The sequence below is a fragment of the Galleria mellonella genome, unplaced genomic scaffold (assembly GCF_026898425.1).
Source record: "Galleria mellonella isolate WM207_F2 unplaced genomic scaffold, CSIRO_AGI_GalMel_v1 utg300, whole genome shotgun sequence".
NCBI lineage: Eukaryota > Metazoa > Arthropoda > Insecta > Lepidoptera > Pyralidae > Galleria > Galleria mellonella.
This window is the reverse complement of record NW_026442068.1, coordinates 4,606,621-4,623,579: the sequence shown is the minus strand read 5'-3', so window position 1 is coordinate 4,623,579 and position 16,959 is coordinate 4,606,621. Positions and strand designations below refer to the sequence as shown.

The 16,959-nt window shown below is 32.6% G+C and overlaps 2 protein-coding genes across 5 annotated transcripts in view; one reads left to right on the top strand and one right to left on the bottom strand.

Moving 5' to 3' along the window:
- The first annotated feature begins 54 nt into the window (after positions 1-54).
- On the top strand, positions 55-11,008 carry LOC113509116 (uncharacterized). Of its 2 annotated transcripts, XM_026892406.3 has the most exons (8): positions 55-1,315; positions 4,701-4,913; positions 5,602-5,771; positions 6,293-6,538; positions 7,233-7,344; positions 9,055-9,135; positions 9,951-10,125; positions 10,865-11,008. In XM_026892406.3, exons 1-8 carry the CDS (start codon positions 1,308-1,310, stop codon positions 11,006-11,008), a joined length of 1,149 nt encoding a protein of 382 aa, XP_026748207.2. In that variant the 5' UTR covers positions 55-1,307. The 2 variants fall into 2 exon arrangements, with proteins under 2 accessions (XP_026748207.2, XP_031763547.2); XM_031907687.2 differs by lacking the exon at positions 4,701-4,913.
- A 3,063-nt stretch (positions 11,009-14,071) lies between these two features.
- The window catches only part of LOC113523498 (cytoplasmic dynein 2 heavy chain 1), a 77,525-nt gene continuing 74,637 nt past the window's right edge, over positions 14,072-16,959 (bottom strand). For all 3 annotated transcript variants that reach the window (XM_052895680.1, XM_052895681.1, XM_052895682.1), the window contains 2 exons: positions 16,684-16,835; positions 14,072-14,315 (listed from right to left, as the gene is read on the bottom strand). In XM_052895680.1, coding sequence (XP_052751640.1) covers positions 14,124-14,315; positions 16,684-16,835 — 344 coding nt within the window. In that variant the 3' untranslated portion in view covers positions 14,072-14,123. The remainder of the gene's footprint in view (positions 14,316-16,683; positions 16,836-16,959) is intronic.

The window sequence follows — 16,959 nt, the reverse complement described above, 5'->3', positions numbered from 1 at the left end:
GTTTTCTGATGAATGATAATAGAATGATAATCCCACCTGCGCTATCCGTATACACTAGTGGGGCACCAGTCAGGTATGATAAGTGTGGATAAAGCAGGTTATTTGGCCCGTCGTGGTGAATTTATTAAAAATTAATCACAATGGTTTCCAATGGGAACCACGTGGAGACCGACATGATAGGGTATATTGCTAGTAATGGACCTGTTAGATTTTATTACTAACAGTCCCTTTCCCCCACTTATATAATGTTTTTTGTTTTTTGATGAGTGAAAATGAAAATGAAATGGTAACTCCGCCTGCGCTAACGGGATACGCTGGCGGGGCACCAGTGAAGGGTGATAGATGAGAATGAAAACAGGCCAGTTAGCCCATCATGATGAATTCATCAGGAATTAACCATGATAGTTTCCAGGGGGAACCGCGAGGAGGTCGACCTGGTTGGGTATATTGCTAGCAATGGGATTCTCAGTCTTCATCACTAACAATCCCTTTCCCCCCACTTATATTATGTTGTTTATAACGTAAAATAGGTAAATAAGTGATTTAGTAAGTATTTCTCTAAACCTATCTTTTATCTGGCCATGTGATTTCGGTATAGAATAGGCTACTATTTCTTTTGGCGTGGATGTCGTAAGAGGCGACTGTAGGATGGCGAGGAACGAGTAGCAGTGTCCCTCTTAAAATATCTCTGAAGCCTAACTGCGATTGTCAACGCACCTACCAAGCGTGGCAACTACTAGCAGAATCATCCACGGGGAGATTTATGTTCTGCAGTAGACAGTTAAAGGTTGATATGGAGATGATGTTGATGGAGGTACCTACTATTTTTTACCACTGTGATATGGGATTGAAATTTTAATTTTAGAGATAGATTTGTAAAAGTGGCGCCTCAGAATCGACTTTATTGTTTCAGCAATGCCTACCATATAAACTTACCATTATCATAGACGGGTGCAAACTAATAAATGATAATATAATTTTTATTCTATTAAAAGCCTATTTATTAATTTCTTGATTGAAACGAGACTACGCGGCAACCCAGACTCAGCTGATCTATACTAAAAAAAAATGTAAACATGTTGAGACGTGTTCGGGTACACTTTAATACAGTGTATACCTCAACTCTCGAGTTAATGGAAAGAAGGTTGATCTTGCCACGCTCTTGTTCGTTTTCAACAAAACAAAAAAGGAAAAGAGTGGTATAGTGAGTCATAATAATTCACAATCCTACTTACTGGATAGTGTAGTGCTCGTGCCTGTGGTGTCTGTGATTTTCATAATTTACAAGTTAAAATACCAAATTCAAAATGTTTCGGTAAGTGTAGTTTTAATAAAAATAAAATCTAATTAAGTAGGTAAATATTCTTAGTAAAATATTTTTTAATACAATAGTTTAAAAGTACACACAGAATAGTACATTTTATTCTTATACCTAAAATAGTATCAGTGATCAATAAATAGTTAATAGGAATAGGGTTAATGTGCCGAACAGTGATCAATGAAATCATAATAAAAATAATTTACAATGATCATGTAGATATGTATACTTTAAGTATAAAAAGACTTCCCATAAAAAGAAAAGCTATTGTTAGAAATTTCGTTAGGTATGATGTCAAGGCAACGGATCACAGAAAGAGGGTAAAAATTTTCGTGCTAAACTTTCCTAGATTTTAAGAAGAATTTTAATTTAAAATCCTAACAAATTGTATGCTAGGATTTTAAATTAAAATTCTTATATTTCTGAATACCAAAATGGAAGACAGGCATGACAGACATGTATGTTATATAAAAAATAAACTCCTAATTACATACTTATCATTGATTTTATGTTTTCGTATTAAGTATTTTCCTAGGTTAGTGGGATCCCTTAGTACTTATGTATACTATTAAAACATGTTTTCTAGAAAGAAAATATATTTTCATATTCAGGAAAACCTCCCTTTTTCACAGATGAAGTAGGAATATATTTATATGTTATATGATAATTAAAATCAATTTTAGTACCTAAATGAATCTTTATAGATAAAATGAATAATAATAAAATGGCTTGTAGTTTTGACTACTTATATTTAAAGGGAAAAAAATAAAATTTACAAAGTATATTCCATACAATTAAAATTATAATATTAATATTTTAAGATAATTGAAACTATTAATTATTAATTAATTTAATATTAATTAAAATTATTAAATTAAATTTTAATACAAAGCAGCAAGTAAACAACTATTTTACAAAAGAAAGTTCTTGGTTCATCAGATTTTTTGTGAATGTTAGCCAATTTTACAATTCTGTTTCTATTAAAAGGATTTACTTTTGTATTGGTTACATGTATATTATTGATGATTGATATTGCCGTTTTTCTTTGTGGACTAAGAACTTCGTGTTGTAAAGCTTCATACAAAGACATCTACTCCCCTAAAAGTTACCTGCCTTTGTATCCGCCCGAATTGTTCTAATTGTGTTTGCTGCACCTGTCTGTTCAGTCCTCAACTTGTCATAACATGTAATGAAACTATCATCAAGATATACGGCCACCGGATACTCGGCTGCCTAGCCTCACAACTGAATATCCAGAGTCCGTCTAAACGACTATTCCTCTCATTTGTAATAATCGCAATGTCTATTATGATCTAAACATATTTGAACACAAGACTTAGATTATAGATTTTACCAGAGGGAGACTTTGTACAAAAGTCGATTGCTTGGGTACCTCTGTCCCATTCGTGTTTAAACCGTGAAGCAGTTGTGTTTGCATGACTGTGTTTCGGTTTAAAGGGTGGGATATGGCGTGTATTTACTGGGTACAGAGGAATAACACCTGAGTCCTCAGGAATGGTAACGCATGGGGGGTATCATGGGCGAAACAGTATACTCTGTTATGTCCATGGTACTGCTCATGTCTATAGGCGACGGTTACCACTTTCCATCAAGTGGACCGTCAGCTTGTTTTCCATTCTTAGTTGTATAAAACAAACAAATAACATGATTGCGTACAAATAAACGTCAGTCATATTCTGACTGGCTGAATTTTTTGTTCATTGTTTAAAGAAAAGATCAATTGAACCAAGGTAGTTCAGTAAAAAATAGACCAATGGGTAGTCGTAAACGAAAGCTTTATTTACGTTTGTAATTTTCGTGATTGTCTTTTATTAAAAATAAAGATCGAATTATGTTGGTTAGTATGATAATTAAAAATAGCAAGAAGCTTTGTCTCGTTTTTGGAGTAATACAAATAAATTTCTCCAAAAACCGATGGTAGTCGACTTACCGGCACATTCACCTTATACCTAATAATATGTACTTTTCAGCTTCTCTACTCCGGTACCTGGGTGAGTTCACAACTACGTAATAGATGGACAACAAACATATTCGAATGTATAATAACTTAAATACAAATACGAGATAAGATAGCAATTTGAATACCTAAGTTTCCCTAACTTAAATAATTAGGAATCCTCCTAGGTATCTACGTACCTACATATTATTTACCGCCAACTTTCGTAGAAACATCTAGACTATAGTCAACTCTTAACAACACCTGAATAATTGGCTACCTAGTACTTATCGTGTAGATAAATAATTTATTTTGTTGATAACCAGTTATTTTCTAGATGTTTCGAAGTAATTATAATTTTTATTGTTGGATAGATAGCATCGACACCTACTCAATGATAATGTAATTAATTAAAAAATCATTGTATCTACAAGCTTATTAATAATAGGTAGATGTGCCATTTTTCCGACCACTGTTGATCCTCGAAATTTGTTTTTTTTTTTTTAGTTTTTTTAGTATGTAATTACTAAGCTAATCAGGAGGGATGGTAACCGCAGTTAGGCTTTAGTAATGTTTTAAGAGAGTCGCCGCTATCCATCCTTTGACCTTTAAGACCTTTTAGCCTCGGATACTTTTACGTAATACATACAAGAATAATATAATATATGCATAAGGAGACAAAGGTTCTTATTATTATTAAACGACTTCTAAAAGACAGATATTTACAATATACCAAAATTTTTAAAACTAAAGTTTTTAAACTAAAATTACGCGATTACGTTGAAAATTTTACGTTGAAAATTTTGAACCGATTTTCCTAATGATTTTTTAAATAATTTTGAAAGGTTGTTATAAATACTTAGGGTACCAATTCTGCGGAACTTAGAGGTTCTATAGAACAGTTAACAGGTTTCCGTGAACTTATGAAAGAATTAAAAAAAAGAATAGGTATTTCACTTTTAAAATTCTTCTAATAAAATTTGTTGTCCTTATTTAAATTACAGTGTTTTTGATTGGTAATCATTTGATATGGGGTTCCATAAAATAAAAAGTATTTGGTTGGTGATCCGTTATTTTAAAAGTTTAGTAAGCAGGATCTCCTAAACTTTAAGAAAATAAACGCACTGTCAAACGCGTTTTGAAGTGACTTAATTTTTACGGAGCAATAATAAAGTTTGTGCACCTATCCAAAGAAGTCAAATATGTCATAATAATTGTTACATTTAACAAAAGAAAGGACGTAGGTATTTATAGCTACTAATGTAAAAAAAAGTTAAAAGCGAATCGGATATGCACATACGACAAATTTTAAATATACATACATATATGTCGATCTGCTTGCTTTGTTAATTTATTGAAATAAGGTGTTTGATTGAATATTAATTGTATAATATCTAGGTACCTATCATGTTACTTTTTTGACAGATTTTTGTTACTCTTCCTGCTGTATCGATTTAGCCAGAGTGTAGAACTAGCTGCTTGTGATGAAGATTCACACTGTCCTAGTAATTTTTATTGCGAACGGGATGCATTTAACTGCCGCCAATGCCTTCGATGTGATACGTTTAATCGATCATTACCACCGTCATCTATAGAATGTGTAAGGTCAATTGTTCAATGTGGTCCTTGTCTTCAAGGGTGAGTAAAATATATTTACATAGGTAACTACAATTACAGAATTGTAAAAACAGTTGTTAGTTATGGAGTCTCAAAATCCTGTTGCTAGCGATATATCAGGTTAACCTTCACGCGATTCGCGCTGGAAAACCATTGTGGTTAATTCTTGTTGAAATACCTCACGATGGTACAACTGATCAGCTTTCATCCTCGCCTATTATCTCTCACTGGTGCCCCGCTAGCGTCTACCGATAGCGCAGACGGAGTTACGATTCCATTTCCATCTATTAAATACTACAATTTAAATTATAATATATTAAAGAAATAAATTAAAGACTACAATTAGAACAAAGGAAGATTTTGTACAAAAGTCGTTCTCTACCTCTATCTTGTCTGTAGGCTTTTTAACAATGTTTTCTCTATATTTATTAGTGAAATTCTTAAAGGCTCCGAAGTCGAAAACCTATCAGTACATTTTCATTATTGACCCGCAAAAAAAAATTGGTGTTTCGTTAAATTCCATGCATGCGGTAGCAAAAACGTGTTTACTAACAAATTCGTTTTCCGTTTATTGTTTGGAGTTGTAGAGAGTAGAGTGCAAGTTTTAGTAAAGTTCACTCTGCCCAATTAGTACTGACACCTACATACCTTGCTAGTTTACCCTGCTTCTTGATTGCAAATGTATCCATTAATTATTTAAAATTTTCAGTTTTGGCTACGCTCAACATGGATTAGAGAAAAAATGTGTAATACGCGGTGCGTCAGAAAGAAAGTTTTTACCGATTTATGTTTGGATTATTTTGACAATATGCGTTGCTGCTTTATTATGTATTGTTTCACTTCTATATAAAACACGTGTACTGAGCAAAATAGTGTATTGTAAGTTATATTTTATTTTTATAAAGTTGCATAGACTTTGGGCTTAACATCATCTCAGATTTTTTTTATTGCTAAGAAGGCAAACGAGCAGACGGTCCACTTGATATTATTATATATTTGTATTTAATTTTTTTACTTAACCTGGAATGGTACATGAACTGTTGATCAAGAGATTAATCGTCGATTGTAAAATGGTGTCTGTTACCATAATAACATAAGAGGGCGACATATGGGTGTCGTTGTTTTCTGTCAAGATTGTGGGTCTTGTTATGTATATAGGCGACAGCTACCATTTACCATCAGATAGGCCGCCAGCTTGTCTGTCAATACAATTTACAAAAAATTGCTTTATTTCGTTACTAATTTTTATATTTTGATTTTAAATTAAATAGTTCAAGATTATGTATATAACTAGTTACTTGATTACTTCGTTACTTGGCATTTAACAAGTATAAATCTTTTTACTTTCTTATTGGATATTATTACTTAATGTCCAAACACTTTTTCAAATTTTTTTGTAGCTATAATGTGTACGGCTACGGAGCAACCACAGAGACACACATATGAGCATGCACCAAGAAACGATCCTTTATTTGCTAGTGCACCTCAGTATTCAGATATCACTCCTACGGATTCCCGGATTCCCAGTTCACGTCAAGATCAGCAAATGACATCGGTCCCCAAAATGCATCGTCCACCTTTATATAATACTTACTGTCCACGCTTGGAAAATGAACCCCTAATTCTAGACCACAACACACCAGAAGGTAAGTACCTGTGATATTATTTTTTCAAAAAGTTTATCTTTAATAATCCATATAATACAATAAGATATCTAACGTTCAGGCACATAGACAATAATATTTTTTGTTGTCCATTGTCCAGACTAATTAATATAGGCATCCCCCTATGGGGGGAAATTAATCTATATTTATACAAGAAATTCCTAAAGAAATATGTATCCACTAACTACCTGTTACATATTGAAAGCATCTTTTCATCCAGTAGCGGGTTTGCTCTATACTGTGTTTACATGTACTTGGTCGCTACTCTGCTCCATTTACGAGTATGTGGTTAATTGCTAGTTTGCTATTACAGATTGCCGATCTTTGGACTATAAGAGTGTTTATGTTTATGTCATTGCTATGTACATACACCTCATGCCTAGATATCACTCAATATCGAAATGATCCTAAATTTTGTTAAACAAAAAACTAAGGCCATCAGTGGCCTGGTGGTTATATATAGTACACAACATGTTAAAATTTTAAATACCTATAAATATCTAATTTAATTTAAAATTGTGTATCACAAAAAACAAATTATTCTTGAAAAAAATTCTTAGTTTTATTAAGAAGATTATTTTTGAAGACAGTTGAAATTCTAATCTTTAAAATAATAATAATAAGTAAATTTTGGCCAACAATTTCAAAAAGCATTCTATTGATGGTTTTGTTTCAGAACCGATTAACTCCAAACCAATAATACCCACCTGTCCAAGAAATGCCTATGAATCTGTGGATCATCATTCTGCGGTCGTTTTCAACAAAGCAATTTACGATTCGGAAGATGTGTAAGTATATGCATATAACTTAATCTTACTCGTTACTACTTGGCACTGGTACAAATTGTTCAAAACTAACTTTTTTCTTGTAATAGTCTTTTACTTATTAACTCTTCTATTGTTTTTATAAATTCTTCGTTCAATTTTAAAACTGTTTTAAATTTCTGTTTCTATTATTTGTTGTTTAGTCTAGTATTATAAGCAATCGGAAATTCTTTTTCGTCAACTCTATGACTTGTCTCTACAAAAAAAGAGAAATAAAAAATTAAACTGACTGACGACCGAACCAACGAAAAAAGATACTAAAAAGCGAAAAATAAAATTAAACTAACAAAACAATAAATATCCGAAAAATAACACTTCACATAACATACTTAGCTATTGAAGTGTTTTGTCTTTTTCTTTTATACTAATTTTTCAATTTTAAGAACAGTGACAAAACAAGACTCTCTTAGTTAAAATAGAATTGTAGTTAGTTTTTATGTATAATAAGGAGGTTAGTCTATGCTCGTACATTAATACAAATATACCTAATAACCTAAATTGTTTTTTGCCCCTTTTCTCCTTTGGTTAAATTTTTTTTAACATTTTTCCCTCTTTTTTCGTTAATATATTATATATATTAAAAACTAGTACAAACAACTTCAAATTCCGTGCTTACCTACCAACCTACTATTCATTACCGTTTATAATACATATTAAAACAATCTCTTTTGTACTAATAATAATATAAACCTACTAAATGAAATATAGAAGAATTTATTATTGAAAATAATAAAAGATTAAAAGTAATAAAGAAGAGAAATAGATTAACACGTTCTCAGGAAAGTTTAAATCTGCGTGAGATAAGACTTTTGTCTTATCGCTCGTGATCGACCTGGTTGGGTATATTGCTAGCAATGGGATTCTCAGTCTCCATTACTAACAATCCCTTTTCCCCCTGTAATAGGGGTTAACACAAGGCAACGAAGAGCAGTATACTCATGATATTGAGAGCTTTATACAAAATATAAAGTAGTATAAAGTCCACGTTTAAGGCGCGTCTTTGATTGTCTTTCGTCTTCATGTATCCATATTTCAACAGAATTTTCAGTTCGCAGATGGAAATTCAGTGATGGAACGACCAATATTCCCTTGTAGTCCTCATACCATTAGGGATAAATTTATTTTTTCAAATTTAAATGGGATTAATTCTGAAATATATTCTCTTTATTAAAAAAAAAAATATTCGAATCGGACTACATGTAAAAAGTTACGCATGGTCATACATAAAGTATAATAACATATTATACAGATTCACTTATGAACCTTCTCCGTTTTTCGTTGGTTAAAAATGGATATCTAGTATGTAATTTTTCTTCGCTTATGTACGAAACAAACTTTATTCTTGTATGCAGTTTTTAAAAAATATGTCTATTGCATAACATTATATATTCTTTATTGTATATAAACATAATAATGAAACATTTAACTTTAAAAATTGTTATAAATTATGTTTCAATGTCTACTGCCTGATAACAACTAGGTATCATCGCTAATAATAGGTATTTTAATATGCGATACCATTGTTAATACAATAATAAGTAATAACTGCATCAAGTACGTAAATTTTGTTAGTTACTCGGTATATCTACCTACTAATATAACTAGGCCATCTTATATTCTACCTAGAAAGCTAATATAAAAAAGTTAACGATAACTCAATATTTTTGTTTATAGTTTCCCTCCTATACCAACAACAGAAGTATGGGAAGACACAGAACCAACTCAGATCGATGGAAACGTAGAAGTTATCGCTGCGTAAGTGAATTTTGTGCATATACTTGTAAACCTATCGATCATGATCTCAGACCATTTACTATTAAATATTTCTTTTTACATAATAATACAGCTTAGAATGGTAAACAAACTAGTAGCCGTCGTTTATAGACATGTACAGTTCCGTAGATATTACTAAATATACTGTGACGTTCATGGTAGCTGATTCATTCAAACATATTTTATATAACTCGCCCCAATTATGCAAGGGTAAAAATAATAGAAGTTAAACCTGAACAAAAAAAAAAAAAAAAAAACTAAACGTAAGAATGTTCGCTCATATCGCGGTATTTTTCTTACTTCCTGCATTTTATAATTCCAAAGAAAGGTCCAATTTGAATAATTTAAAAGAAAACTAACATGGCCGTAATCAACAGTATAAATAATAGTACCCGTTTTAGATTGATTAATTTGAGCAAAAAATTATAATTGTGACTTAACTATAAAATTAGTATAAACATGTAGTACGCATATTATTTTAAGTATTAATCATTAGAATATTCGCAGCGCATGCCATATAATGACGTTTATAATATATAACGCAATTTTTTAACACATTGATTTACATAATTGTAATTTTCGTAGAAGTTTTAATTTTTTTTTATTAGAGCACATGAGCTGTTAGCGAGTTTCATATTATTTTCATGTTTCTTTTTATACATGAATGAATTTTAGAAATCGGTTAAGTAGTTATTAGTTTTTCAATTACAAACTAACAAACACAAAATAAATCAAATCTTTTCGCTTTATAATTAATTTAGATAGCTAATTATTATAATATTTAATCATATTTGTAGTGTTGATATGGAGAGTAATGACGCTAACCAACTTGCGGTGTTGGCGCAGAACTCCAACTCACCGATTACATTAAACATTCCATCGAACGTATCCAGTATTCTCCACGTGAACACATCCACGACGACTGTATCAAACCCAAGCGTACCAACATCATCCGCCACACCTATGGACACAGTAAGTATTTACAACATGATAATATCTTAAATAAATACCTAAGCTGAACGACGTAATGACGTAACGCAGGTCTTTTTTAATGGATGATAAATGGAATGGTAACCTCGCCTATGCTAACAGTATATGCTTACGGGACACCAGTGGTAAATACACCTGGAATTCAGCGCGATGGTTTCTAGGGGGAGGAACGGGGAAGTCAACCTAATAGGGTATATTGGGAGGAAAGGGCTTGTTAGTAATGGAGTTTGACAGCCCCATTGCTAGCAATATGCCCTATTAGGTCGACCTCCACGTGGTTCCTCCTGGAAACCATCGTGAGCAATTCTTGTTTTCACCTATCATCTCTCACTGATGCCCCGCCAGTTACCATTCCATTATCACCCATTAAAAAAAATAGGGTATATTCTTAGCAATGGGACTGAAAATCCGCATTACTAACAATTCCTTCTCCCAAGTGCATGTGTTGTAGTAATGAGTACATAAAACAAGTCTAATATATTCAGACAATTCTGGGGTGGACACAGCCGTCACCCTTAAATACGCCTATGGTCTTACATACCTTATGTTTTTAATAGATATTATTCAATGTTGAGACTAGTCCATATTAAGTATATTCTTATATAGGCACATAAATGAATACAACGAAATAGAAATTGCTATATGCTACCTTCTACTATCAACTTGCTTATAAGTAGATAGTACCTATAAAGTTGTTTTATTTCGATTTCTTATTTTTCAGGAAGTCTCATGCAGCAACAGTACGATAGTTAATCAAATGACCTGTACATTTTCAACCGCTCATGTCGACCAAGGTAGTTTATCCACAATCACGGTTCAGAACACGAACATAGTACAGGTGCAAAATACTTCTGGTCATAATTAGGTATCAACTTTTTGATAAGTATTGAATATATTACCAATACCAAATTTGTAATAATAGTTTCAAAATAAAATATTCCCATATAGGCTAAGGTGAAGAAAATTGGGTACACAGTGAAGAACTTATTAATGTGATATTATATTATTAATTTATAAGTCTTTAAAAAAAAATAGTATAATTATATAGATTTTATTCCATCGTTCATGTATCTTTTTGTATTACTGCAGCACACGCATAAAGGGGAAAATTGTTACTTTCTTTATATTGTACATTTTGTTTTATTTTTTGTATATGTATTCTTTTATCTTTTTTCGCTGTGCATGTCTATTTGTATGTGTTGTTATTTGTGTGCTGTAATGCAAATAAATTATCTATCTACTTAGATATATGAGTTATCTATTGATTTAACGTTTTATCGCAATTGTCACGTTACATGACGTATGAATATAATAAATACCTATTGATGAGTTATCTTCAAATTTAGATCATACTGGAAATGTTGAGTTATTGACCCCTTAACTTTAAGTACCATTGATGTAGTTTCGTTCATTCGTTCATTTAATTATAATAAGGATCTTCTATGTCTTTTATATAACTTAATTACTTGATGTTCTTTTAATGTAAATTTTTTATACTTATAAATGCAGCACGGTCTTCAATCAAATGTTTTTATTTTATCCACAGTTTTGTTATAATTTTGTTCCATGTTTGATTTTTATTAATATGGAATACTTACTAAGTTATGTATTAAATATTATACAGCAATAAATATGATTCGTTATAGGGATTCATATCGATATAGGATTTCTAGTGAAAATTTCAAATAAGTACATAATGTGAATATTGTTTAGACATAAGTAAAAGTGATCTCATATAGTACTTACTAGGTTAAATTAAATATTATTGCTGTAGAGTGTAGATAATTTTTAGTAAACTTTTCTGTACATTTAAAATACGAATAGTTTTATGTTCCTTAATCTATGGAAATAAATTTTTAATTTCCGTGTTAATAAAAACAATGTTTTTAAACAACACAAATTAAAATAAAGGCAATGTAAATCCATTTTGTTATAATACTTAGTTACAAATTAATATGAGATAAGCAGGCACAGACAATGTCTGTTTGTATAAGTAGGTGGGTATGATTTGTATTAACTATAAAGATTTGATAATATGAGAATAATCAACTGACAAAATAAGTACATGGTAAATGGAAGAAGCAGGATAGCTAAGCGAATTCATGTTACGTCAAATATTTATTGCAAATAATTCTATACAATTAATTGCAATAAATTTTTGATAATTTAATTCTAAAAAATACAGTTCTAGAAATAACTAGACTATAATAATTTATCAGAAATGTAAGAGGAGGTTACTTATTATTGGTTATAATGAAAGTTGATAATTCTTGTACTCAATGACATTTGAATCTGATTACATTGTAATTAGAATAATTTGTATTTTAATAAACTTTTTATGAAAAAAAGATAATGACTATTATTGATCCATGGTGCTGATCTATAGTGTATATTATATGTTCTAGAGACAACAGTTAGCAATTTCCAAATTGTCTAAAAAATATAATTATATTTATTATATTATTATTATTATTTCAGCCGTTAACTGTCCACTGCTGGACATAATCCTTCCCCATAACGGGAATTTTGCTAATAGTTGCTACGCTTGGCAACCGCAGTTAGACTTTTAGAGATCTTTTAAGAGGGATGCCGGTGCCCGTCCCTCGCTCTTCCTTAGTCGCCTCATACGACACCCACGAGAAAGGAAGGGATGGCCCATTCTATGCCGGGGTACTCATAAATAATTAAATTACAATAACAAAATAGAATTTCTTTTGTGTGATTGTTTCAATTCAGAATTTAGGAGACAATGGCTAGTATCAAATTGATAAGTTATATTAGATATATACGAATATAATAAGAGAGATAAGACTTCAAGAGATAAGGATGTTTGTGATGATTCGTGAAACGACTGAACATGTAATAACATGTAACGCTGACTCAATCCAAGTAATCGTATTTTTTTTAATGGATGATAATGGAATAGTAAGTAAAAGTAGTAAGTATATATTATATTATATACTAGGTGCAGGACGACCCCCCCCCCCACTAGATAGAATGACGATCTCAAATACATTGTAGTGGCTCCGTTCTCTATGGCATATTGGTGGAAGCCTATGTTCAGCTGTGGATAGATAATGGCTGATATGATGATGATTTTTATATATATTTTCGTTTATTTATATAGATTATATATATTCAATATTTTAAATTAGTCTTAGTGTTTTTATATAGATAGATAGATAGATAGACAATTTATTTACATTACTTACAGCACACAAATTACAATAAAAAAAAACATACACGTAATACACAGCAAAAGAGACAAAAGAATAAAAATAAAAAAAGCACAAATAAAAAAAAAATACAAAAACAAAATACATAATCTAACAATCTCCTTTGTTAACATTCCTTCATGCGTGTGCCATAGTAACACAAAATGGTCACAGCTCAGTTTATTGCTTTGCCCTTAAAAGAGCAAAACACTGATATTCTGCTGTGGCCAAGAGTCAGTCGCAAAACTTTTCATTAAAAATTTACAATATAAAAAAATATATATATACATATATAAATAAACTGCATTGTATGTGTCCATTATATTTGCCTCCACTCGATATTATATTCTACATAAATAAATAAATAACAGATACCATTAGATGAGGGGTAGTCAGAGATCACTTTCTGTCACATTCAGATATTCAGTTTCCCTTTTAATTCAATGTACCGTCTTCAAACATCTGTTTGGCCCATGGTTAACTAGTAGAGAACGCCTTTAGGTGTTATGTCCGCCATGTGTACCTTTATTGAAAAAGAAATGAAAGAATGAATAAGTAAATATCTATAGATATAAAAGAAGAAATTAACTAACTACCTCTTCGACGTACGACGATTGCTGGGTTTAAAAAATATAAAAGTTTAACTGGAATGTGACGGCGCAGATTTGGTACGGCATATTGTGGGAAACAAAGTTTTTAAATAAAACATTAAATTAGTAGTACGTAGTGATTTATTTGCTTCAAAACGACAAACAGTGCATAGTCCTAGATTAATTCGACAGGGGCGATGAAAAGTGCCACGGCGTTGAGTAGCGCCTCGTCGCGAGGGAAAGAGCGCGCGAGTGGGGCGCGGACTGACAGCACCAGTTCCTCACGCGCCTCGCTACTGTACACCGGCACCTCCAGTGTCGCGTCCTCCGCCCTCTCCATACCCTCAAATCCCACTACCGTGCTCTCCTTTGTAAAAAAAAATATGTAACCCTGAGATCGATAAATGCAACTATATATATAATAGAAGGAAGAGAATTATCAGGTCATCTTCCAAGCGGTTCCCCTGGAAACCATCATGATAAATTCGTGGTAAATTTGTCATAGTGGGCTAACTGAACGGATTTCATTCTTACCTATTATATCTTCCTGACGCCCTGTCAACGTATACTAAGAACACAGGCGGGGTTCCTATTCTATTTTCACGTTTAACAAAAAATATGCCGACAGCAGCCACTATGGTGAACAAGCATATTTAAATAAAAAATGGCACAAAGTGAACATACACATGATAATATTTATTAGAACAGTTTTAGGTTTTATTCATAAATGATAATCCCTTCTGCGTTATTGGCATACATAGGTGGGACAATAGTGAGGGAGAATGGGTGAAAAGAGTCAATTGGTCCATCGTGACAAATTCAATAATAACTCAATCAAAATGGTTTCCAAAGGGAACAACGAGGAGGTTGACCTGATAGAGTATATGTTGGAGTTTTAATACTGGTTGTTGACACTGAGGTTTTTTAGAACAATTTGTTCTTTGTCAGATTTTTATAAGACATGTCTTGTATTTTTTTCACTAAACTTATTATTTTATATCTCAAATACATATATGTTTTATTACTGCATCCTGCTATTTACAACAGTATATTGCTAGTAATAGGGCAGTTAGACCCCATTACTAACAATTCCTTTCCCCCCAACAGTTTTTGATGCTAGCTAGATACTAATAGCTCACGATCTCTGCGGTCTTCGTTTGACTGATTCTGAATGAAGTTTTAAAAACTGTATATAAATTGGGCTCAATTACGTATAAAATGTATGAGAAATCTGTTCAATCATTTTATTGATAGGATAATAAAAAGAATGGAATGCATGTTGAATATATTTTGTGTATCACTAACAGCGATATATAGGTAATTTGAAGATAAATATGTTTTTTTTTTTTTTTTATACCACTGTGGTGGCAAACAAGCATGACCTGATGGTAAGCGGTTACCGTAGCCTATGAACGCCTGCAATACATTTACGCGCGCGTTGCCGACCCTGAAGAAACCTCTTTACCCCCTTTTGAAGAACCCCATGCTGTAGTCTCTCGATCGGCAATAACCTGAGTGTTCGTGGGAGAAAGCATCTCTGAAACCGCGTTGTACGCGACCATTTAGCATAAGTTGAATATATTGATTGTAGGCATCATATCGAACAGTTCCTCTGAGCACAATCCGTTGTATAAGCGGTATATATAGGGTTCAATACCGCTTGAAGATATCATCGATATATACATTGCACTGAGTCGAAGGGAATATGTACATGCAGACTTTACTATAGACATATTTGTTTGATATAATCTTGACAGATTTAATTTTAGATAGTATTTAAAGGAATATAGTAATTTCAGATATACTCGTAGTTGATTTGAAATAGCACCTATCAATCCTGATAGATAAAAAAGTGTCGCTGCAAGAAACGTCATAAAATTTTGCCATTGATAGTAAATTTGCAGTAAATTCTAGAATTAGAAAACCAGAACAAGACAATCTGAAATAATACGTAATCTTTTGATACATATAGTTGTCACTGATATACACGTATATCTTTTATTTCGTAAATGTTTGTTTGTTTTTATATTGACTTATTTTGCATAGGCGTCACAGTGTATCCGTGATGTCTATGACCACTATCTACAGTTATCACTTACCATAAGATGGGTCGTCATTTTGTTGTCATTTTGAACATTTTGGTACTTAAAAAACAGCAGCGTCACATAATATTCTTATAAATGATGAAATTTTTTTTATACAACTTAGAATGGCAAAATAGCTGACGGCCCACCTGACGGAAAGTAGTAACCGTCGCCTATAGACATGAGCAGTACCATGGACATTACAGAGTATACTGTTTCGCCCGTGATACCTCTCATGCGTTACCATTTCTAAAGACTCAGATGCTATTTATTCCTCTGTACACTGTAAATTCACGCCATATCCCACCCTTCAAACCGAAACACAGTCATGCAAACACAACTGCTTTACGATTGAAACACGAATGGGACAGAGGTACCCAAGCAAACGACTTTTGTACAAAGTCTCCCTCTGGTAAAACATGTTTCATAGATAGTTACTACAGATAATACTCGAACTTAAAACAGGAAATTGTGTTCTACAAGTACCTTGCTTTTTTTGCTTCGTTAAGAAAAGCGGCGCCTTCGATTATATAAAATGTAGCGTTGGCACTTTTAACTGCGGGCGGATTTGAGCCCCCAAAAGAAATCATACCTGTCAGGTGAGTTCTAAACAGTTACAGCGTTAATCAAGTAAAGCCGGACGGGACCTACCTGAGCTTGTGGCACGTAGTAGAGTAGAAGCGGCGGCGCGGCGCAGTGCGGCGCCGCCTGCGCCGACACGGCCACTAGCGCGCCCGCTCGCCACTCCGCGCCGCTCAGACGCAGCCCAACTACTATCACGCCTTCTGCACGCCGACTGTCATCTACACATGACACATATATGACATTGATGTCGTGTGTATATATTATATCACCAAATGTGAAGATGTTACGTACTATGTGCGTGCGTGTGCATGTACGTACGTGTGTGTGTGTGTGTGTGTGTGT

Coding starts and splice junctions, on each gene's coding strand:
- LOC113509116 (XM_026892406.3), top strand. Junction 6,539..7,232: donor AGACCACAACACACCAGAAG/GTAAGTACCTGT, acceptor GTTTTGTTTCAG/AACCGATTAACTCCAAACCA. Junction 9,136..9,950: donor AACGTAGAAGTTATCGCTGC/GTAAGTGAATTT, acceptor TCATATTTGTAG/TGTTGATATGGAGAGTAATG.